General features: G+C 36.1%; 1 protein-coding gene across 1 annotated transcript in view; it reads right to left on the reverse strand.

Annotated features, from left to right (window-relative positions):
• SPRY1 (sprouty RTK signaling antagonist 1) overlaps window positions 1–27,177 on the reverse strand; it is a 292,900-nt gene that overhangs the window by 186,252 nt on the left and 79,471 nt on the right. The window contains exon 14 of the mRNA XM_008143312.3: window positions 22,249–22,375. Within this exon, the coding sequence (XP_008141534.1) occupies window positions 22,249–22,375 (127 nt within the window). The remainder of the gene's footprint in view (window positions 1–22,248; window positions 22,376–27,177) is intronic.

Consider the following 27,177-nt stretch of genomic DNA (forward strand, 5'->3'; position numbering starts at 1 on the left):
ATTATTTTACTGCATTAGACATTAAAAGTAGCAAGTATTGTGTCCAGAGGAGCATAGTTAGAACAAATATACGTATCTCTGAGAAAATATAGCTGTCTCATCAACATATCCTGAGGAAATAGTTACCGAATTTACTAAATATTATCATGTTCACTAAAACCGGTTCATTTTAAATTTACAGATTGGAAGTAGAGGGTGTGAAATGAGGCAACAAAAGAACAAACAAAAACCAAGTAGACAGTTGGGAGAATACAATGAGCCCTGGGCCAGGAATGAAAGAGAAGGTGATGGCAGCCCTGAGAGTGACAAAGCTAGTTTAAAATAAAAATCAAATTTGCCCTCTACAAAGTTTTGTAAACAATCAGCCTTGAATATACTCCTCTTTTAAGAACTCAGAAGTTAAAAGTTCATTATACTCCAAGGAGACACAAAAAGGCCTGTGGAATTTGACTCATTTAAAACTGTCTACTTGGACAAAGGTTACAGAACAAAATATCTGGAATCTGATGACAAAGTAAATAGCAGTGAGGAGGTACATAGATATGGCAAATTCATGATGATGCACGGGAGAAAATGAAGTTTAGAAAACATTCAATTAGCTGTAGTAATTTTCCCACCCCCCAAAAAAGATAGTAAGCAGCTGGCTGGGCAAGAGTATAATACGGAGATGCCTAGCCCAGTCTGGCACTCATGTTAAGCAGATGTTAGAACTTAAAACCGAGGCTTCCTTTAGGCCACTGCTTTTTCAATTTAATCACGAAGAAAATATCACAAAAGTCTTAATTTCTAATACATGACTGTGCCAGCCATGGCAGGCTGACTATCCCTAGATGATAAGATTAACCTCTGCAATGCTGTCTCTTCTTCCTCCTCGCTGAACCTTTGCTCTGGGACAGAGTGTTGATTCTTGGTGTTCTGTGTGCAAACCAAGAATCAGCAGTCTGTCCCATGCTATTGCTTTTCCTTTTTCTCTTCCATGCACTAGTATTTACTGAGCACTTAATATGGCCAGACACCCTAATATGCACAATAACCTATCGTGAACAAAACAATGAGAAAATCCTGAATCAAAATTATAGCACAATTGTTTAAAAATTAAAATACAAGGTAAATAAATATTATATGAACCAATAAAATATGATTGTTAAAAGTACAATACTATTTCTGAAAAAACCATGCCAAATGCTCAGGGATATTCAATAAAGGTGAATAACTAAAGTAACTATTAATTTGGTGTAAGGAGAACATCAGTTAAAAAAAATGGGGACACTGAGGGTCCTCTTAAGTTCTCACCCTATAAAAGACAACTTTTATTTTAAATATATTTATATTGATTTCAGAGAGGAAGGGAGAGGGAGAGAGATAGAAACATCAATGATGAGAGAGAATCATTGATCGGCTGCCTCCTGCACGCCCCCTACCTGGGCATGTGCCCTGACCAGGAATCGAACTGTGACCTCCTGGTTCATAGATTGACACTCAACCACTGAGCCAAACCAGCCAGGGCTAAAAGCCAACATTTAAATCAGAACGATGCTGTTTAGATAAGAGACATCACAGAACTCTAATCAGTGGACTATTTCCCAATAAATATATTTGCTCTAAAGAAAGTAAATGGCAAATTAATGCATATTGAACGATTTTATGTAAAAGTAAAATCATTAAACTTTATGGAAAATATTTTAATGATTTTTTTTTTAGCTGACTTTTTAAATTAATTACTAACTATTGGTACCAACCTAGAAATAGGGATACAGTCGAAATTACTGAGGAAAGGGCAAAATGATAGAACCACTGTAAAAGGAAATAAGGCAGTATCTACCCAAACTACAAAGACTTTTAACACAACAATCCAACTTTACAACAAACCTGCACAGGTACCAAATGACATCTGGACAATATTAATCACTGAGGTATTACTAGTAATGGTTAAAAAAAAAAACTGGCACCAGCCTAAGTGTCCATCAGCAGGGGACAATTTGTATGCAGTTCTGCACCCATGCAGCCCACAAAAGAATGAGAAAAACAGTCACATACTGCGAAGGAACGATCTCCAAGATACAGAGCTAAACGAACAAGCAAAGTGCTAGACAGTGTATAGAGTTCCCTACTTTCTGTATATTTGGGGAGGAGAGAGAGGAATGGGTATTGAAAACAATAAGTAAATATACATAATTTGCTTGTACTAGAAACAACATTAGAAGAAGAAAGAGACTAATAAAAATGAAGTGAGAAAATCAGGGTTGGGATGCAGGGGTAGGAGCAAGGTTTTACCATGTATATCTTTCTATACAGCTTTGATCTTTGAATTACATAATATGTATATTACCTATTCAAAATCACGTATTTCTTTTTTAAAAAAAGATAATGTCTAAAGAATATACAGAATATAGAATAAAATGAAATTTATTAGTTTGCTTTCTGTTATCAGTGAAATAATTTATTTTATACACTACAACATCTAAGAGATCATCAAACTGCATTTTTTACCTCTATCTGACAGCCAATTTCTTATCTGAATTTTTCTCTATATTAACTTCATAGCTCTGGCTGGTCCCTTAATTAAAAACAAAACAAAACAAAACCCCTAAGAAGACTTTTAGTGGTGACAGAATGCAGATCTCCTGTCTGTCTCCACCAAAGAGACACCTTGTTCTTAAACATGTAAACAAAGGTAGAGTGACCCACTATGATTTGTGATTCCAAGCTGCATTTTTTTTTCACCCTCCCCAGCTTTATAGAAAACATGACTTTTTCACAGCATGCATTCAGTTAATTAACGGGGTATGAAGAGAAAGGCAGATAACAACATGATTGTTTAAAAAATAAGATCCACTGCAATATTTTTTAATGTAGTGAGATTAAGAAGACTGATTACACTTTATCCCCAATGTCTGTTTTTGTTTTAGCACAATGGATGAAATATTATTAACTCTCTCTGAGGCTTTATGCTCTACCCCAAGCAATGAACCTCAATGGTGGTTATGGCTATACTCTGGATCCTAGGCCAGGATCTGAAAACCTAAATCTCTGGAAAGCAATTCAAACATTCTTTGTTAGTCTCTAATTTGCCTCCCCTAAGTCACTCGGTGTGTTTGTATGTGTTTATCCATGTGTGGTTACATATACTCCCTTCTACTGCAAATTATTGTGATTGAGTGGACAATGATGACATGATAGAAGTACAAAAGCTCCATCTGTGAAATGAACAAGAGAATGCAGCTGTCACTTACAGATTGGACAATTCTTTTAATTCTGAGAAAAGTTTAGTGTCAATGCAAATTACCAAATACAAATAGCCAACACCCCTCTGACAAGTTAAAAAAAAGCAAAACACTTGACTTTCCAAATGTGTTAGACATTAAATAAATTAAAAATAAATAAATTGTGAAGAAAAAAAAATACAAAATTCTTCACGTCCTTCTATGATGAAGTATGATTGTTTTCCATTTCTCTGTATCATGAGATCATCATTTAGTCTCCATGAACGTTTTTCCAAGATTGTTTACCATCTACATAAATCCTCAAATCAATGTCTAAAACTGCTCTTCTCTAATTCATAATTCAAGCAAAACAAAATCTCCCTATAAAACACTGTAAATGTCACATGGCTATTCATTTGGAAAAACTCCCATGAGGACAAAAATCTCAACCTCAACACTGACTTTGGGGCTGGGTAATATTTCACTGTGGGAGCTGCCCTATACAGGACATGCAGCGGCACCCCTTACTCTGCCCCCCAGATGCCAGAATCATCACAACCCAAAATGTCTCCAGACATTCCAAACGTCCTTAGAATAATCAGGTTCAAACCACTGCTATGGAAGGTTATAAAAACCCCATTATTAGAAATCTTTAGGAAAAGAATAGATAATCAGCTTCCTGGATAGCTCAGACATTGATTGCTTGATGTAGAAGCTGGTCCTAATAGTTTTTGTTTGGTTTACACAATCTTTTGAGGTTTTCCTTGTTTGTTCTATCATTCTATCTTAAACTTTCATTCAGTCAAAATTCTTAAAACTTTTTTAAAAAATAGAAATGTCCTAAAAACACACACAACAATGCTCAAATTGTACTCATTACTGTATAGGCCCATTTTTTTCTTCTCAACTTTGACTAAGACGACAAAATATAAACCTTCCAAATGAGACCCAGAGTTTGGGGTTGTGAGGAGCTAAATATGAAAACTAAAAATGAAATCCAGGCAATGAGCAATTTAATTACCGACACTCCTATTTGATTCATCAGCATAATCACTCTCCCTCCCAAAGGTTGAAATGGTGAGGATTTTGCAAGCTATTAAAACTGTTTTTAGTCAGATTTATTTTTTTCAAACTAGAGATGAGGTTGTACCATACTAAAGGCTATCACTAATGCAGGGGAAATTTTAATCCCTGGGGAGATTGTCTGGGTAAGTGAGCAGGGACTCTAGCTGACAGCAGAGATAATACAATTCAGTTCCAGGCCAAAGCACTGTATTTGTTTTTGTTGTTTTCCTCCTGTCCTATCAGCAGCCTGTCTCCATAGATTTGTCTGAGAAAATGATAAATAGTAAAGCAAGCAATCCTCTCCATCCACCAAAGGACTTGTGTGCAAGCATATGAGCCTAACCAGCGGTTAAGGAAAACAGGGGGGTGGGGGCATGTTTGGGGAGGGGTGTGGGATGGGAATGTGGGGATGAGGACAAATATGTGATACCTTAATCAATAAAGAAATTTTTTAAAAAAAGAGATCACAATAAATAAATAAATAAATAAATAAATAAATAAATAAATAAATAAATCAAAGACCCCAAACAAAGCTTTAGAAAAGAACCATTTTTTTAAATGTACATTTCTATATATAGTGACTTCAAATCAATGAAAATAATGCATACGCAAACGTAATTTCAAAACACATTAGAGAAAAAAAGTCAAGGGCAACCACCAACTATTTGTAAATATGTAAAACAGGAAATATAAATATGTGAATGATGCCCCACCAACATCTAGTAATTAAATTACAGTAGATTAATTCCAAACCAGATTTGACTTCCAAAGACCATCTATGTACTAGCCTTTTAAAATCTAGCATTCAATTTATCCTTTAACTCCAAGAAATGAATCTAAAGGTACATTACAGATATCAACTTCATCAGAAGTAAATGGCAAATTCATACTGCTAAGTGTAAATATCAAGTAGCACATAGGGAAAACCTAGAGTTTCCATGACCTGGGGACACTTTTGGAAGAATCTTTAAAACACTGGTAACAGAGCAAAGGTGTTAATGCTTAGGAATCAGATAAAGAAGAATTATTTTTAAACTCATTATTGTGTGTTTAATGTTCTATCCTCTACATTTTGTGCTGCTAGCCAACCATTCAGGAAAAATTATTCCATATCACTATTCTCTCTGATGGAAGAGAAACTGAAATTTTAATGATGCAAGTAATTAAGTTTTGTAAGATTTAAATGATACATAAACAAATGTGGACTATAAAAAGTCACGTCTTTGAATCAAGGATGATCTTGAGCAATATTACTGTCTGATATGGAGAACACCAAAGTGACAGATTCTAACATAAAACTCACAAGAGGACTGCACCCCTTCCTGGATTTTAATCTCAATGATTTGAGGAACACAGAAAACCAATAAAAATTAATAATTTAGCTCATCATTTTTTTGTTTTTATCTCCTTTTTTAGGAGGATTCTATAATTTCTTTTTGACAATTATAAAAAACTAACTATACACCAATATTAAGCTATCTTATAATTTAATGTTCTAAAACCAAGGAGAAGGACCTTTCATTCAATGGGAAGTTCTCCATAATGTTGGAGTCCAGAACTCTGAATTCACTCACCAGGTCAGTCATTCGACAGATATTAATTTAAGGCAATCTTTGATATTAATGAATAGTATTTATAAGATCCTATTATAATAATTATTATTGTAATTATTATAAGGACTAACATTTATATAATGATTAAGTATGAACAAATCACCTTCGCTTCATTATTATAATTGACCTTTCACTCTTTCCTGGCTTTATGATATACTATAAAAGGGGGAAAATTAAATTTGTGATAAATAAGAGGTAGAAATGGGAAGCAGCCTTAATAGGGAGTCATTTGAAAGTTACAGAATAAAATAGAATACTAAAACTTAAATTTCCTGATTTTTCAAGACTAGTTCTCTTTTTCATATGCCACCACAAGAACTGAATATATCTTTTCAGGAATGCTAACTCCTTCACTGTCCTGTGGTTTCTCAGTCTTTCATCAAATTAAAAGTTTAATTAGTCATTTTCATTGTCCTATTAAATGTAAAATCTGAGAGCTATCCCCAAATTTAGGTATCTATGCTAACCAGATGCCAACCTCTATGCTAATCAGAATACAAGGATTCATAGGTCATATACTCTCAAATCACAGTAAAGATAATACATTATTTCTCATGGCTCTAAAAACAGAAAACTCATTAAATGGGACAAAGTATTCATTCTTGGACAAGTAAACATCTGAATGTAGAAAAACTAGAAGTGAAATGTATGTGAAGGGCTGCAGAATAAAGCTATTTGTTTCCTGGATAACATGGCATGCTAATCCTGATTAGTAACATGAAGAAAATAAATTACAGTGATAAAAAGTTCCATATAACAACTCAGTCCCTATAGAGTCATTTCACATAATAAAGATGTCCTTTTTGGGTAATACCTTTATGCACAATACTTTCACTTGAAAACTTTTGAAATACCAAATATTTTAAACAAACTTTACAAATCTTGTTGATGATTATGTGTATGTTTATAAGTGGCTATATAAGGCCTAATAAATATGGGGATGAGAAAGGTAAAATGAAAGAATCCATGTCAGCTTAAAATTAAAAGGCAATGGCTTTAATTTTAAAATGACAGCAAGGAGGTTTCATCCTTCCATGCACAACTTCTTTTGGAAAGCACTCTCTTCAAGTTTTTTAGAAGCACACTACATTAAAAATTTAAAATTTAAAAAACTATATGGTGTGAATGCTATAAAATGTAAGATTTTAAAATCAAGTAGAGGGTGTAGTCATTTGTTAGCACATCATGACCACACATGAGAAACTGAAGTGCTGAAGGATAAAGAATACAGTATTTAGAGAGACAGTAGTCCTATCTTACAATACTGCCTTTCACATCACTTAACTTTCAAACCATTGCAAGCTATTTATGCTCTCTGAACATCAATTTTCTCATCTCCAAAATGTAAACAGAAATACTACTTTGCAGGGTTGCTAAAATTGCAAATGATGTGTGCCTGCTTAATTACAAGTGGTAATAACTCTTATTACCTTAGAGTAATATTTCTGGGTTTTTCTGATTCCTTTCATGTATTTAACTTTGTATATTATTTAATTTCCACTTCAAATATCATACCCAAGAAAAACTCCTGCAATGAAATGCATAAAAGCACATAATCTTTATTTTATTCATATAGGTAGATCTGCCTATAATACCATTCCATATACACTTTATACTTTTGTTTAGACCAGTGGTCAGCAAACTCATTAGTCAACAGAGCCAAATATCAACAGTACAACAATTGAAATTTTTTGAGAGCCAAATTTTTTAAACTTAAACTTCTTCTAATGCCACTTCTTCAAAATAGACTCGCCCAGGCTGTGGTATTTTGTGGAAGAGCCACACTCAAGGGGCCAAAGAGCCACATGTGGTTCGCAAGCCGCGGTTTGCCGACCACTGGTTAGACTACATTTTTGCTTCTTTGTTTTCCATGAAGAAAATCCTTGCTGCTTATGAGAACATTTGGCTTCTCTCACTGTCTGAAGGAATACAGGTTTAGGTCACAAACGTGAATGTGAAATATCAACTCATGGAAACTTGGCTGCAGATTACTGTTTTCCTTACTAATTTTGCAAACTATGTAGGCAGTGCAATTAACTATCACCAAAACATACTCACAACTGGAACCGAAGGAAGAGAAGTTTTATAAGGAATCATTCTTAATTGTTTTAATGCTGATTAAACACGCAACCACATTTACTTCAAGGCCATCAGAATAGTTAACATAAGCTTTAATCTTAGAGTGCATTTTTCTATTCAGCAAATATATAACTCAACTACCCAAACTACCTTTACTAAACATTTATCACTCTCAAGAAAAAGCTATGTGAACAGTATATAACTGGTGATAAAGTGAGGAGGTTAAACATATAGGAAATACTAGCATTCTCAGTGAAGAACATATAAAATAAACTGAAAAGATATATATACATAATTTAGCTCAGCAAATTATTCTCATTTTGAATAAGCAAATTACGGTTGACATGAAAAGCTGAGGCTTTCCAAATGCATTAATGCAGCTAATCAGAAGAATATGTAAGGCAAGTCTCTTTCCTACTAACTGCTTAATCTGTGTTCCAGCACTTGGATACATTAGGGAAACAAAAATCTTTGCTCTTCTGGAGTTTACACTGGAGCAAGAGGAGATGAACAATAATAAACACTGTAAATAAGTGGTCTGTATGGTAATAAATACTATAGAAAAACCCTGAATAGCATATAAAAGGGAATCAGGAAAAAGAGTTGAAGTATCTATGTGTCAGAAAACTGATATGGTGTTTCCAAGAGGTGCAGAATTATAACTGCTTCAGACTAATGAGATCTGTCTATGAATATTTCCTAACTCTTATCATTCCTTTTAGTTTTTTTGCAAACTGTGTTATAATAGTTATAAAAAATGTCAAACATTTTTGTAGGAAAGGTTTGTTTTTGCCTCTTTGTCACCTATGTCATTGCTGGCACATAACAAGTGTTCAACAAATATTTGGTGAATGACTCAATCCAAGCCAATAAACAAACAGTTCATATGAACAGTGGTCCAAAAATTTAGTTCTGGGGTCAGTAAACTTTTTCTTGAAAGGCCAGATAATAAATACTTTCATCTTATCAGCCCAACAGTTTAAACAGCAATGGATGTGGCTGTATTCCAATAAAACACTATTTACATAAAAAGACAGAAAACAGGAGTTTTCCAATCTCCGCTTAGTTTATCTAATTGCCTTAAGTCTTCGATTCAATTTTCCTAGAAGTATAAAGGAACGTATATTTACCATCTACTTGCTAATACTTACTTTTTCAATTCTAATCAACTCAAATAAACAAAACACAGTTATAATAATGACACAAAAACTCCACTTCTCCTTCCCTCTTCTCTCCTTTTTTCTTTTCCCTTCTCCCTTTCTATTTTTTTTTTAAAGTGGAGATTGATAAACTGTGAAAAAAACTACTACACACTGGCTGCTGTATACCATAGTTTTTACGAACAAGAACACACACAGCACTACTAATATTGTAGTTACCGAGCTAAGGAATGCATTGGCATTGTGTAAAATATATATAAAGTGCTTACATTAGACTAGAATCAGTTGGCTATCATGTGTGAATAGCCCAAAAATGCTTGGTACATAGTATGTACCTACCTAATGACTGTCCTTTTCCAATGTTCCCACTGTTCAACTTGCCATTTTCCCAATGTTCCCACTTCTTCCCTACCTAAACTTACATAATCTACACTTAAATTTAAATTATTATTTTTTAATAAATTATACAACAGGACACACACACACACACACACACACACACACACACACCCACACACCCCTATTATTTTGAAAAGCAAAGCCAATTCCCCTCATTTCCTTAAGCTGCTCATCCTTTGGTTGGAGTAGAAGCATCTGAAAGCAGTAGGGCCTGCACTCAGGCAACATTTCAGGTGAACATCTCCATCTTGTGTCAAAAGAGAGTAACTGCAACATCAAATTTATTGTCAAGTAAAGAACACAGATGTTAGAGGCTGGAGAGTATGAGACCCAAGATTCATTTTTCCAAATCTACTCTGATGCATACTTTAAACACACCCCTTCAAAACACACACACACACACACACACACACACACACACACACACACACACACACACAGAATAAAATGCCAGGCATAATAATAGCACATTATTAATACTCTTTATCTCTATGCACTTTAAAAATAATCAAATTACTCATTCTACTAATGACTTTAACATATTCAATACATGCCTTCAGATTTAGTTCTTGGCTACACTAAGCATTAGTTCCCAAGTACAGGAATCTAGGAGCATTAACAATATAAGGTAAGAAGCTTTTCAAATGTAAAACGGAATTTTAAAAAATTTTTGAAGGGAATTACCTTCAAATCATCATATAGCTAGACATTTTTGTCCTAACTCAAAATTATTTTCACATTCACTGAGGTTTATTAAAACAGCATATTATAGAGACCAAAATATTATAGGCTGATCAGACATCTGTGAAAGGGGAAAATATGCAGCTCAACAAGTTTTCCTTTTTCAAAGAGTAATAAATTTTCAGTGAAAAATTTAAGTGTTCTTCAACTGTCAACCAAGGTTTTTATTACACAACAATAGCCTTAAGGCTGATTTATGGCTTCCCCCACCCTTTTCTGACAATCAAGTGATTAAAAAGTAATTTTTGCACACCTGGATAATATATGCTTGCTTTATAACCTGTTTGAGGAAAGAAACTTTTCACGTAACAAGAAAGTTTGAAAAGGTGATACCTAAAAAAGCTTAAAACAAAACAAAACTCAGAAATGTTTAGTAAATTGCATCATTTTATACAGCATTTAGAGCTTCTATTATGTGTCTCTGCCACACAAAAAAAAAGGGGGGGGGGGGGGATTGGCATGGCCAATGTGGCTCAGTTGGTTGAGCATCAACCCGTGAACCAAGAGGTCACAGTTTGATTCCAGTCAGGGCATAGGTCCAGATTTCAGGCTCAATCCCCAGTAAGGGGTGTGCAGAAGGCAGCTAATTAATGATTCTCTCTCATCGTTGATATTTCTATCTCTCCCTTTCCCTTCCTCTCTCTGTAATCAATAAAAACTTTTTTAAAGAAGATTACTAGAGGCCCGGTACACGAAATTTGTGCACGGAGGGGAGGGGGGTAGCGGGGGGTGTTGTCCCTCAGCCCAGCCTGCAGTCTCTCCAATCTGGGACCCCTCAAGGGACCTTCATTTTTTTCCTTCAAGAGTGTGGTGGAAAAACCCTAGATTACCTTCTTGGATTCTTATAACCCAAATTACCAAGAACACTGCAATTGGTGGCCTACAGGGAGCTTAGCCATTGAGTTGTCAGAAAAGGTATTTACTCTCAAAATGGTTTGGCTCAGTGGATAGACCGTGGGCCTGCAGACTGAAGGGTCCCAGGTTTGATTCCTGTTAAGGGCATGTACCTTGGTTGGAGGCATATCCCCAGTGGGGAGTGTGCAGGAGGCAGCTAATGGATGTTTCTCTCTCATTGATATTTCCGACTGTCTATCCCTCTCCCCTCTTCTCTGTGAAAAAAATAAATCAATAAAAAATTTTTTAAAAAAGGTGTATCCTCTGCAGCTCATGCAGCCCCTGGGTTGTGTCCACTGGGCTAGGGGCGTGTCCCTGCCACCCGGTGGTGGCTGCTGGGGTCTCCGCACACCCCAGAGGCCAGCAGCCATTCCCCTTGTGGAGGGCGCAAGGCTGGGGGCATGGACACAATCTGCCACTTGGTGCTGGAGCTTGGAAAGCCTCTGGGGTGGGACGGGAACATCCCCGTCTCCAAACGCCCTAAGGCCAGCAGCCAGCCTGACCATGGGCCTCAGGCTCGAGGCTTGCAGGGACCCCGGGCAGTACGCAGCAGTGGTGGCCAGGGTCTCGGCACACCCAGGAGGCCAGCAGCAGCCCCCGGTCCTGGGCGCCTGGCTGGGGGCATGGCCCCAAACCGCCGCTTTGTGCAGGAGCTTTTGCAAGCCACTGGGGGCGGGGCGGAACATCCCTGCTATAGCGATGCGGGGATGTTCCTGCCCGCCAGATTGCTTGGCGCCTACACCCATAGGCTCTGAATGGCCAGGGGGTGTTCTGGGACCGCTGCCGCTCAGGACCTAAGCACGGGCCTACAGGCTAGGAGCGGCCCGGGTCCGGAGGATGTTTCCTGGACCGCTCAGCGCCCGCATATGCAAATTAACCACCATCTTGTTTGCTCTGATTGGCTGTGGGTGTAGCGGAGGTGCGGTCAATTTGCATGTTTCTCTATTATAAGGTAGGATAGTATGTAAATGATATATTAGGGATTACCTACTATATTTTTAACAGGTACAGAAACCGAGGCACAGAGAGGCTAAATAACTTCAAAGAACACAGTGTTAAAAGAGAGCTAGGATCAGAACCACTACCCTGCATCTATCTCTCTGTCTCATTTCCTCCCTTGCCAGTTTCTCACTGTCAATATCAGGCCTTTCTATCACATTTTGCAAGTAACATTCCAGTCATTATCATTTTACCATCTGTCCCATGTGCCAATCTCACTGTCCTCCAGACTCATTTCCCCAATTATGCTGCTTACATCATGCAAAAACCCCTCTCCAATGCTATGCACACTCTGAAAACCCAGCTGAATGCTAAGGTATGCAAATGGTTTTGCCCAAAACACAATGTTCAAAGATAAAAATTACACAACTCCTCATACAATGTAATACTTCTAGTATCACAAATTCATGAAGTTGCAGCTATAAATAAAAAAAGTGGAGGCAAATGATGAGGAAATTAACTACATATTTCAGCCCCATTTTAAAGCTAAAAGAAAATGTTTTAAATACCTATAAAATTTAAACCAGAATAATGTTGAATACACTATAATAGTATAAAAAGCCTTAGAGTTAAGAAGTTTATCTAAATTTCATGGAATGGAATATCTTGTCTACTTCCATCGGAGAAAATAGAAAGCATTTCTTTACCCAAATATGTATTCTTAAGGTAAATTCCACTTTCAACTGGTCTTCCTCCAAAAACAATCTTAATCACCCATTTCTCTTCAGGGCTCTCTTTGGTAACTCTTCAAAAACATCCCTATCTCTGTGCCAATTATATGTTCCATGAAGCTCACCTCAATTTGGGGTCCTAGACTATATTTGCTAAACTATTTTTTTTTCAAAAGTCAGAAAGCTACTCAAATCCTCATTAGTTTTTAAATTACATAATGCCTCTGCTATCAATGCATATAAGAGACACATAGGAAATGGCAGAAACAGGATCCCACAGTTGACAAATTAGAAAGATCTATCAAGTCTAATAAAATGAATTTCATAAGAATTAATTCTTGCCTAACTGGTTTGGCTCAGTGGATAGAGCATCAGCCTGTGGACTGAGAAGTCCCAGATTTGATTCCAGTCAAGGGCATGTACCTTGGTTGCGGGATCATCCTTAGTAGAAGGTGTGCAGGAGGCAACTGATCGGTGTTTCTCTCTCATAGATGTCTCTAACTCTCTATCCCACTCCCTTCCTCTCTGTAAAAAAATCAATAAAATATATATTTTTAAAAAGAATTAATTCTTCTATTCCCAAGGCCTGCCCTTGCAGCTGCTGCCATGAATGCTATTGGGAAACCAACTGAACTAAAGGAAAATAAATATTTGGGAAGCATATGAAAGTAGGAGAAGCTAGGAGGTTCTAAACTTGAAGGAAAACCTCTAGATGTGATTGACGTGGTTCAACTTCTAAGACTTAAATTAATAGCACAAGCCCAAGGCAGGGAAGTTATTGCTTAGCAAAAAACTGAGGAAAGATTTTGACTTCTTAGTTATGTTTCTGTTTTGTTCTTGGTGACTTTGAATTCAATAGCAGCCTATAGTGTGAGGCAGCTGGCAAATAAACTAACACAGTCCTGCAATGCATTAGCAGAAGCACAGCATTGAGATTAAAGGCATGATGTGCCTCACTAAGCTCTTTGCTAGTCAGACCATAACCTATCATGGAATACATTTGTGGATGCCACAATTTCAGAGAGAAACAAACAAACGGACAATATTTCAGGGAAAAAAAAAAGACTAAGAATGCTAATAATGGAATAAGAGTATCACATGGAGTTAAATATGACATCAGGCCTAAACAAGAAAAAACTGGTGGGAAAGGTAGAATGTAAAGATAAGTCACGCCAAAACCGGTTTGGCTCAGTGGATAGAGCGTCGGTCTGTGGAATGAAAGGTCCCAGGTTCGAATCCGGTCAAGGGCATGTACATTGGTTGCGGGCACATCCCCAGTGGGGGATGTGCAAGAGGCAGCTGGTCGATGTTTCTCTCTCATCGACGTTTCTAACTCTCTATCCTTCTCCCTTCCTCTCTGTAAAAAATCAATAAAATATATTAAAAAAAAAAAAAAAGATAAGTCACATAAACAGTTTTTAAAAATAAGGAAGAACCATATAGAGAGGGATTAAAAACTGTTTTTTATAGTATCTTGGAATAAAATCAGGCTGTTGTATAGAAGCTGAAGGGAGACAAACCGTCACTGCTTCAATAGAATAAAGAACCTCCTAATAGTCTGAGAGACAGAAGAAGTAATCTATTTCATGGTTGATAGGTTCCCCATCAGTGTGGGTAAATAAGCAAAGGATGGAGAAATGATGGGTAGGAACTGTATAATGGGGTCAAGGCATCAGAAGGGTAACTAGACTATCGAGCCTTTCAAGTTCTCTCCAGTCTTGAAAAAAAGTAGTTTCAGAACTTGGTTACCAAAGGCAATACGCCTTATATTTTGTTATTGTTCTTTCTCTAACAGAAGACTAAATGTATATGCATATTGACACCATCAAATATTATTTACCAAACAAATATTTAAATACAAAATTTTAACTTCTTAAAATTTAAATATCTAAGCCTGAAAATCTCAATGATGACACATACTAAAAGGGGCATTCGACCTACAATTACATAAAACAAAAACCAATGTAACTTTAAGATTCGGGTGCCATGAATATTTATATTATTCATATAATAAACTGCATTTCTAGATTTATAGACCTTGGTGAGCCATTCAGTTGGAAAGGATAATTATTTAGTCCTAGAAAATGTATTTTCAATTATCAAATATTAAAAGAACTTTCAAGAAGAGATGAAACATACTCAAAAGGACAATAAATTAATGCAGTCTTCCTACTAATGTGGGTGTATTTTTGGCTGAGCATTATATTATTGACTCATATAATTTATCTTCAGAAAACTTATGCAATAAATATATTTAAACAATCTTTAGAAATGTTGTAGCTCATGTACAAACAACACACATTAGAGACTTTACTAAACTTCTAAAAGCTTACAAGGTCAGTAAACTTTTTCTGTAAAGGTCCAAATGGTGAATCATTTAGGCTTTACAGGCCACAAGTCTCCACTGTAACCATTCTACTGGAGCAGTGTAAATGCAGTCATAGGCATTAACAAAACAGTGTGGCTGTATTCCAACAGAGCTTTAAAGGGATTAAAATGTGAATTTCTTATCATTTTCACATGTCACAAAATACTATTCTTTTGAATTTTTTCAACCATTTAAATATGTAAAAACCACTCTTAGATTATGGAGTATACAAAAACAGGTGGTGAGCTGGATCTGGCCCGCAGATCAGTTTGCTGACCCCTGGGATACAGTCTTTATTTTATCAACATTGAAATAAGAAAGAACCCATAGATGCATACAACCTTTGATTCACTTTCCTCCTATCTCCTAAACCCCCTCCCCAAAGCTACAATCCTTCCAGCTGCTGCCGTAGAAGATACAGTAAAATTACTTCGGCGAGTACTGTAAAATGATAGTAAACTGAAATTGGAAGATGACATTGGAGGCAGCCTCCCAGGTCTGACCACACTGCAGCTCACCTTTTAATCTCCAAAGACTCTCCATGTCATTTTGATCAACACTATTAAAAATTAATAAGTATCCTTTCCTTAAATACATACAGGAAATAAAAAAATTTATATTCACTTACACTTGTTTTTCAGTTCTGATTTAGTTGAGAAAGGCAATGTTAGATAGGACTTGTAACTTATAACTAGGAAGGGTAAAGGGAAAAATTATTCACAAACATATTTGTAACCGTCTTTCTGAAGGAATTTTTGGAATGCAATTCATTTGAAAATTGGAAGCTACATATATTTAGCTTCTCATTTGCTGACATTTCTAAATATGCTAATTAAGTGTTTCCATGTTACAAAGATATCCATAAAACCAACTTTTAATTTACAATATTTAAGAAATAAAAATATTGTATCATATTGAACTCATCAAGGACATTTCTTCTTTCAGAAAAACTGAAAGGAAAATTAATGCCAGTTTATTACTTCCATGACTTCAACATACTAAGTTTGAAAATAATTCTAAACCCTGAATTATTCAAGACCTCTACATAACTTCCAAAATTTTCCTCAAATGAGCAACTGTTTCCATAGACAGTTTAGAGCACAATATTTAAAATTCTACAAATTTACTGAGAAAACTATGTTTATAAATTAGGGATCATACTTTTACAATAATAATCATTAAGAGCCTATTATATACTAGGCCTAAGTACTAAAAGTGACCAAAGGGTCTAAATTTAAAAATATTAAGGAAATTAAACTATTTTGAGGCTGTTTAACACCTAGAAAAGATGACATGACCATTTTTCATTAATATTCAACACAAAAGCATGTAATGTCATGGATTGGATACTATACTCTTCTACAGGGGCCAACATAGTAACAGCCTAACATAGAACAATATAAACTCCTAGAGTTTGGACACTTAACTATTATTTGGGCATCAATAATAATTTAGTTGTTTGCTGTTCTAAAGTCTCCTGATGCTGAGGAAATCCAGACCGTCATCAATCTAAAGACAATGTGTCTACTTGACATCACACAATCTCATTAATCTTCATCTGCCCTTCAATTCCTGTCATTCTCACGCAAAATGGACACTTGAGGCTGCAACTTCTCTTCACTCATCTGTAAACTGGAGGAGGGGGTGAAAGGGTAAGAGGTCTGCAGAGACTTTAAGATATCACCAGAGACCACAGAACAGCTAATGGGTTTGACATGTAAATACAACCTAACAGGAAGCAGAATAATGTGATTCTTGTGCTGTGTCTCACTTCCTTTGCTGAATCACCATAATTCCCAAGAAACTCTAACTTTAGTTTCCCCAGACTACATGAAACTGAAATATTGTCCAAAAAAGACACTAACTATGCACAACATATGGGTCACATGATGGTATCAATTTCATTCCTCTGACAGTCCAGGAATTCTCCCTGTTCTAATATAATAACTTAAGGTCATCATGACATAGAGGTTATGGGTTAACAGGCAACAGAATTATAAAGTATGCTAGCTAATTTACAAGGCCGAACACCTTAATTAAATGTAGCCAAAGTTAGGACTAAATGTATTATTTCTTTGACACTAGATTGACCCTTTTTCCCCCCCTTTCCAGTTTTAGGCTAAAAACAAAATCTCTACCTTTCAGCATCAGCCCATGACATTTAATTTAGTTCTTCTGTTGCCTGTTCTATTCCTACTACAGTTTCCTCCAGACAAGAGAGGTGGTGAAAACTATGTCTATTCATTTGTTTAATAGGAAATTGTTTTTTGTTGTTGTTTTTTAAAATTGTCTCTAAGACTGTTTTGTTTCTATTAACACATTCAGGGCACATTTTGGACACCATGTTCTAATCACACATGTGCTGAATCTTTTATATTTTTTTTTGTAGTACTACTAGAGGCCCGGTGCACAAAATTCGTGCAAGACAGGGGGTTGGTTCCTCAGCCCGGCCTGCACCCTCTCCAATCCGGGACCCCTTGGGGGATGTCCGGCAGTCGGACCTCTGGCTCCTAATCGCTCACCTGCCTGCCTGCCTAATCGCCCCTAACCCCTTTGCCTGCTGGCCTGATCACCCCTAATCCCCCTGCCTGCTGGTCTGATAGCCCCGAACTGCCTCTGCCTGCTGGCATGATCGACCCCAACCACCCTCCCCTGCCAGCCTGATCACCCCTAACTGCCCTCCCCTGCCGGCCCAATTGCCCCTAACCACCTCTGCTTCAGCCCCCGCCACCGTGGCTTTGTCCAGAAGGAGGACCGGAAGATGTCCGGTCGATCCAGTCTAATTAGCATATTACCCTTTTATTAGTTTAGGTTATTAGTATAGATTACATAATACAGAAATACTCTATAATTTTCTTCAAAGGAAAAAAATCTGGAAAGGAAGCAGACTTTTGACATACCCTATATCATTTGAGTAGTATCAAAAGTACAGTTAAGAAAAAAAGTCATATTCCACACAAATATGAAATTCTACCTGAAATAGAAAAGGATTAAAATATTTTTACAAAAATCTCTAATTATTTAAAGTTGTTGCTTTGCACAAGTACAGAATAGATGCAGAACATTTAGATCATGTTTCAATGAACTACATTCAAAGCTGCACTTGAAAGCATATCATATCATTTGATGAACTTAAAGCTACTTTTCCTATTTACCAATTTTATGTTTTGCTGCCAGTAATTTATTTTAATCTATTACAAAGTAAACATTATAATTTTTCAAAAATTTAAAGTTAATTAAAGATATTTAGCTTCCCCCTGAAAATAAGTCTGTATCTACTTAGCATATGCTTTCAACATCTAGGTTAAATGTGCTCATCCAAAATTAACTGGTTAAAAAAACATGGACTTCTAATTTTTAGAAACTAATCAAAGTATGCCCTGCCTGAGTAGCTTGGTTGGTTGGAGCATCATCCCATCACCAAAAGGTTGCAGGTTCCATTCCCAGTCAAGGCACTTACCTAGGTTGCAGGTTCAATCCCCGGTAGGGATGTGTAAAGGAGGCAACCGAACAATGTTTCTCTCTTTCTCTTTCTCAAATAAATAAACATATATTCAGGTGAGGATAATTTAAAAAACTAATCAAAGTATGTATGTGTGTGTATATATATATGATGTATTCTTATATGTACATGTACATGCATACAGACACATTCATACACACAAATACACATACATATATGTTTGCAATTTTCTTTGAAGCCTCTTGAAGCAAAGGTTATTTAATCAAGAAATGTTAACAGTATGTGTAAAAATAATGGCTCTTAAAATATTTATTTTGGACAGTTAGAGGTGTTTTTAGAACTGAGGTACTAAAGGTAACATTTTTATAAAAGATCAAAAATATGACTAGAATTTGGGTAAGATATTTCCCAAACTTTAATTTCAATTTCTCAAAGTCTGTGATATTGAAGACTGTCACTTAGGAGTTGCTACTAATGAAACACCACCTGCTCCCTGGGGCAAATATTATCAGCAGGTAAGAAACACAAACACAATGCAAAAAATCTAAAATGTAAAAAAAAAAAAAGATCCACTTCCCTTCAATCTCACACTTTTGAGAAAAGTTCTGCTCAAAATCCGGTAAGCATTTTCTTCAAGAGATCCAAGATATCCACGGACTAAAGTATCCTAAAGAGAATGGAAGTCATCTACTTTGGGGGTTTTGACTTATTCTAAGATGAGCCTGAAGAAAGGCCCCAAACCTTAGAGTGGCCCAAGAATAATTCCTCATCTCTAAGTTTATCTTAAAATTTCTCAAGGTCTTTTGTACCAAGTATAGATAAAATTTAGGATAACTTAACACCTTACTACAAAACACACAGTTGGTGTTCAATTTAGCTCTTACAGAGAGAAATATAAGCAAAATCAGCAATTCCACTATCTTAAAGAACAGATTTACAAAGTATTACACGTATGAAGAACATGAAAAAATGTATCCTTTCAAAAAGGAATTTTGATTATTTTATCCTTTTCTATTTTAAGAGAGATCACATGTATAATTTGAAGACATATGTCTGGACAAGGCAAGGCAGAGAAATGCCGCATCTGAGAAAAGATAGCAGATTCCACAGAACAAGGACAATTCAAAGGAGCTAGTTTGTCACCAGTCATATGACAGGTAAGGATAAGCTGGTCTCTGAGAGTTAAAATTTGCTCTTAGTGCCTAGAAGAGAAATTAGGTAGTGGGGGGAGGGGCGGGGAAGAAACTAAAGAGCACTGTGGTAGGAAGAATTCTAGTACAGTCAACCACAACCCCCTGGTGGACCCACCTTCTCCCAGTCATTCAAACACTAATCTAGGTGCTACTGTGAAGGGCTTTTGCAAATATAATTAAGGTCCTGAATCAGTTGACTTGGAGGTAGAGAGATTTTCCTTGGGAGGGTGAGAGAAATGGGGACTAACCTGACCAGGTGAGACTTTAAAAGAGGTGGCTTTTCCTGGCAATGAAAATTTAAACCATGAGAGGGATAAGATATGGATTTTCCCCACTGCTTTCTTTGAAGATGGAAGGGGACACATGGGTGGTCTCCAGGAGCTGAGAGTGGCTCCCAGCTGACCCAGTAAATAAATTCAGTCCCTAGACCTTCAATCACAAAACCATGTGCGTTTAGAAGAGTACCACCAGCTCCTGATGAGAATGTAGTCCAGACAACACCTCGTTTTTGGCCTGTAGTGATTCCCTGAGCAGACAGCCCTGTCATGCCATGCCCAGATTTTGACCTACCTACAGATACCCTAATACCGTGGACGGCAAACTGCAGCTCGCGAGCCACATGTGGCTCTTTGGCCCCTTGAGTGTGGCTCTTCCACAAAATATCATGGCCTGGGCGAGTCTATTTTGAAGAAGTGGCGTTAGAAGAAGTTTAAGTTTAAACAATTTGGCTCTCAAAAGAAATTTCAATCGTTGTACTGTTGATATTTGGCTCTGTTGACTAATGAGTTTGCCGACCACTGCCCTAATACATGGGTGATGTGGGAAGCTGCTCAATTTGAGGTGATTTGTTATATAGAAAGAGAACTAACACAAGCACTAACCAGGCTGAGTCATACAACTTTAGAGGAACCCAGATAAGTTTATTTAGAACTTAACATTCTACTTCAAGAAATGTGTCTAACACTGAGGACATACAATATTAAGGAACCAAAGAAAACCACTATTAGATTAGGCATTACAGAGAAGGAAACCCAATAAATTTTAGAACTTATGAGCCATGATGTCACCAGGAGACAAATATCATAAAAATACAGTGTAGTCGTAACAGGAAAACAATGATTTTTCTGGATTTAGCACTTTTATTTGTGAAATCAAAAGGTGGGACTAGGTCATCTTTATGGGCTCTTTCAACACTTTCTATAACCCTTGGTCACATACAGTCCTACCTTTTTATAGGCATTAGAGAAGGCTGGGCACTGACCCAGATCCCACAAATGCTCGGAACTCACCTGGCTTCTTATAAAACACTGCATCAGAAAAAGAATGATTTATTCAGGTCTAAAGCTTTCTTACCTGTAGCAACTAAAGGGTCTTTGTCACATAACAAAATACCTAAGTAAACGAAAGCAAGGCTTTCTTTCCACATAAAAGCTCCTTTTATATCTTCAAAAGGATCATTTTTTAAACCTCATTTTTATAACTGAAAGTCTGTGTACACGTGCACAGGATGGGAGGAGCTCATAAAGTCATGTTAACAAAAAAGGAGAAATTGGTTCAAGCTCTAGGAGTAAATTATTACCCCCAATTTAAATCCTTGTTTAAAAAATTACACATTTAGTATATGTTAGTCACTTAAAATTTAGTTGGCTCCTACATTAAACTATGACATGGAGGGGAGGGATAGCAATAGCTTGAAAGGGTTAATTTTGCACCTATATAACTTAACACTACAGGCCAAGTAATGGATTCATTACAGAAGTAAAATCCATTGTCATTTTTATTCTAATTATTATGAAATCAGTGGTTAGGCCAGGACGTCTAGAAAGTTGTTAATAATAACTTGAGTATAGTACTAAATAGCCAGAAATTTATCTTAATATGAATGGAAATGTTAAAAACTTCTCAAAAACTATCAGATGAAATAAACAAGAGAATCACAGAACTTTAATTCCTTAGGGAAATATACTGAAAGTTTGATGTAAACATGGGGTAGGGGAAATTCAAGGGGTTCCATTAATATGAAAACCATAAGCAATAATAGAATAAACTTTTCTCTGTTCTCTTCATTTCCTTTAGTTTAAAAGCTTTCAGCCAGCTGGTATTGTGTTGACCTATGAACCAGGTCGAGGTTCCATTCCCAATCACGGCACATGCCCAAGTTGTGGGCTTGATCCCCAGTAGGGGGCATGCAGGAGGCAGCCGATCAATGATTCTCCCTCATCATTGATGTTTTTATCTCTCTCTCCCTCTCTCTTGCTCTCTGAAATCGATTTTTAAAATATTTTTTAAAAGCTTTCAGTATTCTCTAAATGAAAAACTGACTAGGAATAATTTGACATAAAAAACAATCAAATGATCCAGTTCTTGAATTTACAATACCCACACGGCCTTCTTTCTTACCTTGTCTATCCTATCTGGGCGGTTAGTAGCTGCCAAAACGGTCACATCCTTTAACTGTTCAATGCCATCCATTTCCGTAAGGAGCTGAGCCAAAACACGGTCAGCTACATTCCCAGCACCTGAAGAACTGATATTTAAAAACAGTTTTAAAAATCTGTTTACCTATCTCCAAATACTCCATTATTTTAAAAATATTGTATATTCTCTAACAAAATAAATTGTTTCAAAATATAAAATGCATACTTCAGAATTCATTACTTATTGAATTATCATATCCCAAAACTAACTCTATTCAAATAATTTCTTTTCCTCCATCATCAACCATGTTCATTTTCTCTCCAATAATGACATGCTACACAACTGTCAAATATAAAAGATCTGGGAAGAAAGATTTGCTTATTTAAAAATAAGTGGATAGGGGACATCTGTAATACTTTCAACAGTAAAGATAACTTTTTTAAAAAAAGAAAAAGAAGTGGATATATATAAGAAATATTAAGGAGACACAATCAATAAGGCTGGTAAACCAGAGTCTCCATGGAGTCACTGGGGGAAAAGAACTTTAACTGTAAACATGTTGAGTTTGAAGTGCCTGTGGGACATCTTGAGAGTTAGACATAAAAGAAAGTGGTCTGAGGTAGAAATATATCTCTTGAAGTCTTGCCATAGAGATGGTACCTGGAAAGATGGAAGAAAAGATCACCCAGGAAGTATATAGTGATGAAAAATAAATGAATAACGAATAGAATACTAACACCAGTATTTTAGAAGGGATGTGTATTAGTTAGCTCAGGCTGCCATTAACAAAATACACAGATTAGGGGCTTAAACAACAGATATTCATTTTCTCATAGTTTTGGAGGCTAGAAGTCCAAGATCAGTATGCCAGCATGGTTGAGATTTGGTGAGAGTTCTCTTCCTGGCTTATAGATGGCTGCCTTCTTGCTGTGTCCTCACATGACAGAGAGAAATAGAAAGCAAGCTTTCTGGTGTTTCTTCTTAAAGGGCATTAATCCCACCAGGAGGGCCACACCCACATGACCTCATGTAAACCTAATTATATCCCAAAGGCCTATGATCTAGAATTTTTTTTTTAAAAAAAAGCATTGCTTAGTACTTCATTAATTCTTTTCGGAGCTCTTTTGACAGGTAAATGTATTCCAAAGCTTACAAATGCTTCTTTATAATGAAGATGATGATGCTTCTATGCACATAAATGCAAGCCACAAAATTCCCCATGACAGTCCAGTGTTTAATTTTTTTTAAATAACACTAAAACATGGTGAACTCAGATTCTGAGAACAACCAGCGTGGTGAACCCAATCTCTAGGTTCTCTGCCTTATTTGAAAAATGAATGTGTAGTGCTTCTTTGGAAGACACCGTTCTAGAAAGCTGCGATAAGAGGATAAAGTTATCACTGTCCCCTTAAGGACTTCATAATCATTGGCATGTATAAATGAGGAAGTTATATTAGATATTATATAAATCCTTCTAGCTTCAGAATTCTATGATTCTGTGATGGTATTAGGTAGTACCTAAGTAAAGTTATTTAATTCGTTATTTTTAATAAAAATACCAGTATTCAGAAACTCATTATTGATACCCCCCAATAGGACACTTCTAAACAGAAAGTGGTGAACTCATACTTGTCCAATTTGCTATTTGTTGTAGGAGGAAACAGTGGCTGTAAATAATGTGGAAGATGAGGTGAAGGGAATTCTTTGGAATCCCATTACCCATGCTGCCTTGCCCTTTATTTCCACAGATCATTGAGAGCTAGCCAGAGAATAGCACAGTGAAAATGTTTTATGGGCTGAGAAATATTCTTGGCTGAATTTCAAAGCTGCAGTAGGAAACAAAACCCATAAAACTGACATCCTAGGAAATCAACTCCCAGAAAAAGTTTTAAAACAAATGTGTAATCACTAACATAATGAAATGATTTTATAAAACTTTATTATCTGCAAGAGATAGGCAACATGACAATAAGGGGAAAATGTTCAGCTGTAGAAAATTGAAGATAGACTTTCCCAAAACATTCTGTTTTCCCTTAAGAGGTCAAGCCATTTTTCTAAATTAATCAGATTCAAAAGTCATATGATGCCATGGACCAAAGGGACTTTATATCTTAGAACAGGCCAACAAACTATAGCCATAGACCAAATCTGGCCAGCCGACTGTTTTTCTATTTGATCACATACTTGCTAGAGCCTCTTGTACTACAGTAGCAAAGAATGAACAGTTTCAGTAGAGAATGTATGCCCCCTCCCCCACCAAAGCCAAAAATCTGTACTAACAGAAATATCACTGCTATGTAGTAATTAGTACACTGATTTTTATTTTTCAATACTCCATACTTCACAAAAAATGATATATTAATTTCCTTTTCAACTCTTCTAATAAAATAAAATGCCCTATCATCTGTTCATGTGATTTCTAAATTATACTAGTAGACCAACATCTCAATTTAAAATTTTCAATGTTTATTTAGTATACATTTCAAAATGTCATAAAGAGTTCCAAATGGTGGGCATCTTAATTTGTTTCTTAAGATCGTTCTCTCATATCCCATGTAGTCATTATTCAGGCTTGGAAGAAACCTAAAAAAGACCTAAAAGAAGGCTAGCCGAAGAAATACTACTCTGAACACAAGCATTTCCTATGACGATTCTCTTGGTGATGTAAAACACAAGCAAACTTTCATTTTTAAAGTTTAGAACAAGAGAAACTACCTGTGCTATGACGACAAAAAAATAATTCTTAGTTCCTAATCAATGCTGCAACAGGCCCTGCCTTGAAGAAAAGTCGGACCTTTATATGCTACAGTACTTACTTAGCACAGACACAACACTAAATATTCATAGAACTCTGTTACATGTTATGAAACTATTAAAATTAAAAAATGTTATACACTTTCCATTTCCTCTTTTGCTGTTTTCTTCAGCATTTGTTTAATATTAAAAGTTTACCAATTTGAAAACTACTAGTATGCATACCAGAAAACAGGCACTGAATTTAGAAACTTGAAAGAAATATACAAAATAATGGTTAGAATTTTTAATAAGTAGTTTTTGTTAGAGTTTGTTAAGCATAGCAATGTTCTTTATATAATTAGATAATTTTTATCCAGGTATAAATACACCCAAATACTGATAGTAAGAGGATGTTCAAAGGGCACTAAATCAGAAGAAACGAGCTCCAGTCTTGTCCAGGCCACAAAGAAGTTATGTGTATTTCTCTTAAATTTTAGGGGCTTCTGTTCCTTCTGAAGAATAAAAACTTGAACTAGATGACTTCTAAGAAATTTTCCAGCTATAAAATTTTATGAAAATTTTAAAACCACCATAAAAATCACATTAAAACAATTCAGAATCCTCCTTGAAAAGTGTCATTTAGAGAAATAATGCCTACAAAAATTTCTTCCAAGGTGCTTAGTGTCATGCATTTACCTGAAATTTGAATATGCTGCAAAAGAGGCTACCCCATTTCCTGACCATTATTTTAAAACCCAGAGCTCTTCTCAGAATGCTGCTAAGCCTGGAATCCTCATTTACAAGGAAAGCTGGCTCAGAACTCCTTACTGTTTCCCCCAACCACTCCAAGTGGAAACCCATTCTGGACTATTAAGTGCAGAAACAGCCATACAAAACAACAGTAATTGATATCACAGATTCTCCAATACCTCACAGAAGATACCATTTAGTCAGTCAGTTTTTAACTGAGCACTTAATCCTTTTCATTTTTTCATATAATCTTCTTTTTTACATTCTAGTCATAAAACAATAACCCAAACGGTTTTTTATTCAATAGCATTCGTTTTATAAAATAGAAGAGACCATCTTCTCTTTCACCCAAATAACAATACTTTCTTCTATTTCTAAAACACAAACATTTTTCATATTTAAAATTTTTGAATCAAGATGTCACCTGGAGTTGGTATTTCTCAGCACCATGTCATAGTTTAAAGCTGCACTTTTCTTCAGTAATGGTACATAAAATAATAACCTGTCTTTCAACCAATGGCATCTTAGATTAACTAAATGTCATAGTACCTGACACCTCCAGAATACTTTTTCTAATTTCCAAAATGCTTCAGTTTCCTCCACTAGAATATAAACTCTGTTGGGCAGGATACATTTTTATCTCTTGCACTATATTTCTATCTATATTAAATTATTATTTTAAAAAATCTATGCAGAAATTATAAGAAACACTAAAGTTTTCAAGCAGTTACAAAATCGCACGAATTATGGGAAACAGTTTACAAGTATTTTAATTCCAACAACCTAGAATTTGTTACTATTAACTCCATTTTGCAAATGAAGAAACTCTTGCTTAGAGAGGTTAAGAAAATTGCCTTAGGTCCGGTTCATTGTTTTATCCCCAACATCAAGCTTGCTGCTGAAATAGCATTCAATAAATATTTACTGAATGGGTGAATGAATATGTGCTTGAAAGGAGTCTAACAGCAGCCCAGTTAGATGAACAGGGTCATTACTAATGTCAAGTCACTGAGAAATGCACACTAAATACAAGCTTGAAAGGCAAGTTAGTTAACTACTTAGATCTGGAGTCCTAGAATCTGTGGTGTGGTAGTCAACTCAACAAGTGGCTCAGAGTATCTGCTCTAGAGTGGAAATATCTGAATTCAAATCCCAGTTCTGCTACTAGTGATACATGACCCGAGTAAGGTATTTACACATTTAAATGTCTAAGCTGTCTCACCTGTAAAATGGAGGAGGGACTAGGACCTACACCTCCTGGGGTTGTTATGATGATCTACAATCTACAATAATAAAAGAGTAAGATGCAAATTGACCGTACCTTCACAATGCCCACCAGCCAATCAGGAGTGAGTATGCAAATTAACCCAACAAAGATGGCAGGTTAATTTGCATGCACAGGCACCAAGTGGCCGGGGGCAGGGC

Source organism: Eptesicus fuscus, chromosome 6 (assembly GCF_027574615.1).
Source record: "Eptesicus fuscus isolate TK198812 chromosome 6, DD_ASM_mEF_20220401, whole genome shotgun sequence".
Classification (NCBI taxonomy): Eukaryota; Metazoa; Chordata; class Mammalia; order Chiroptera; family Vespertilionidae; genus Eptesicus; species Eptesicus fuscus.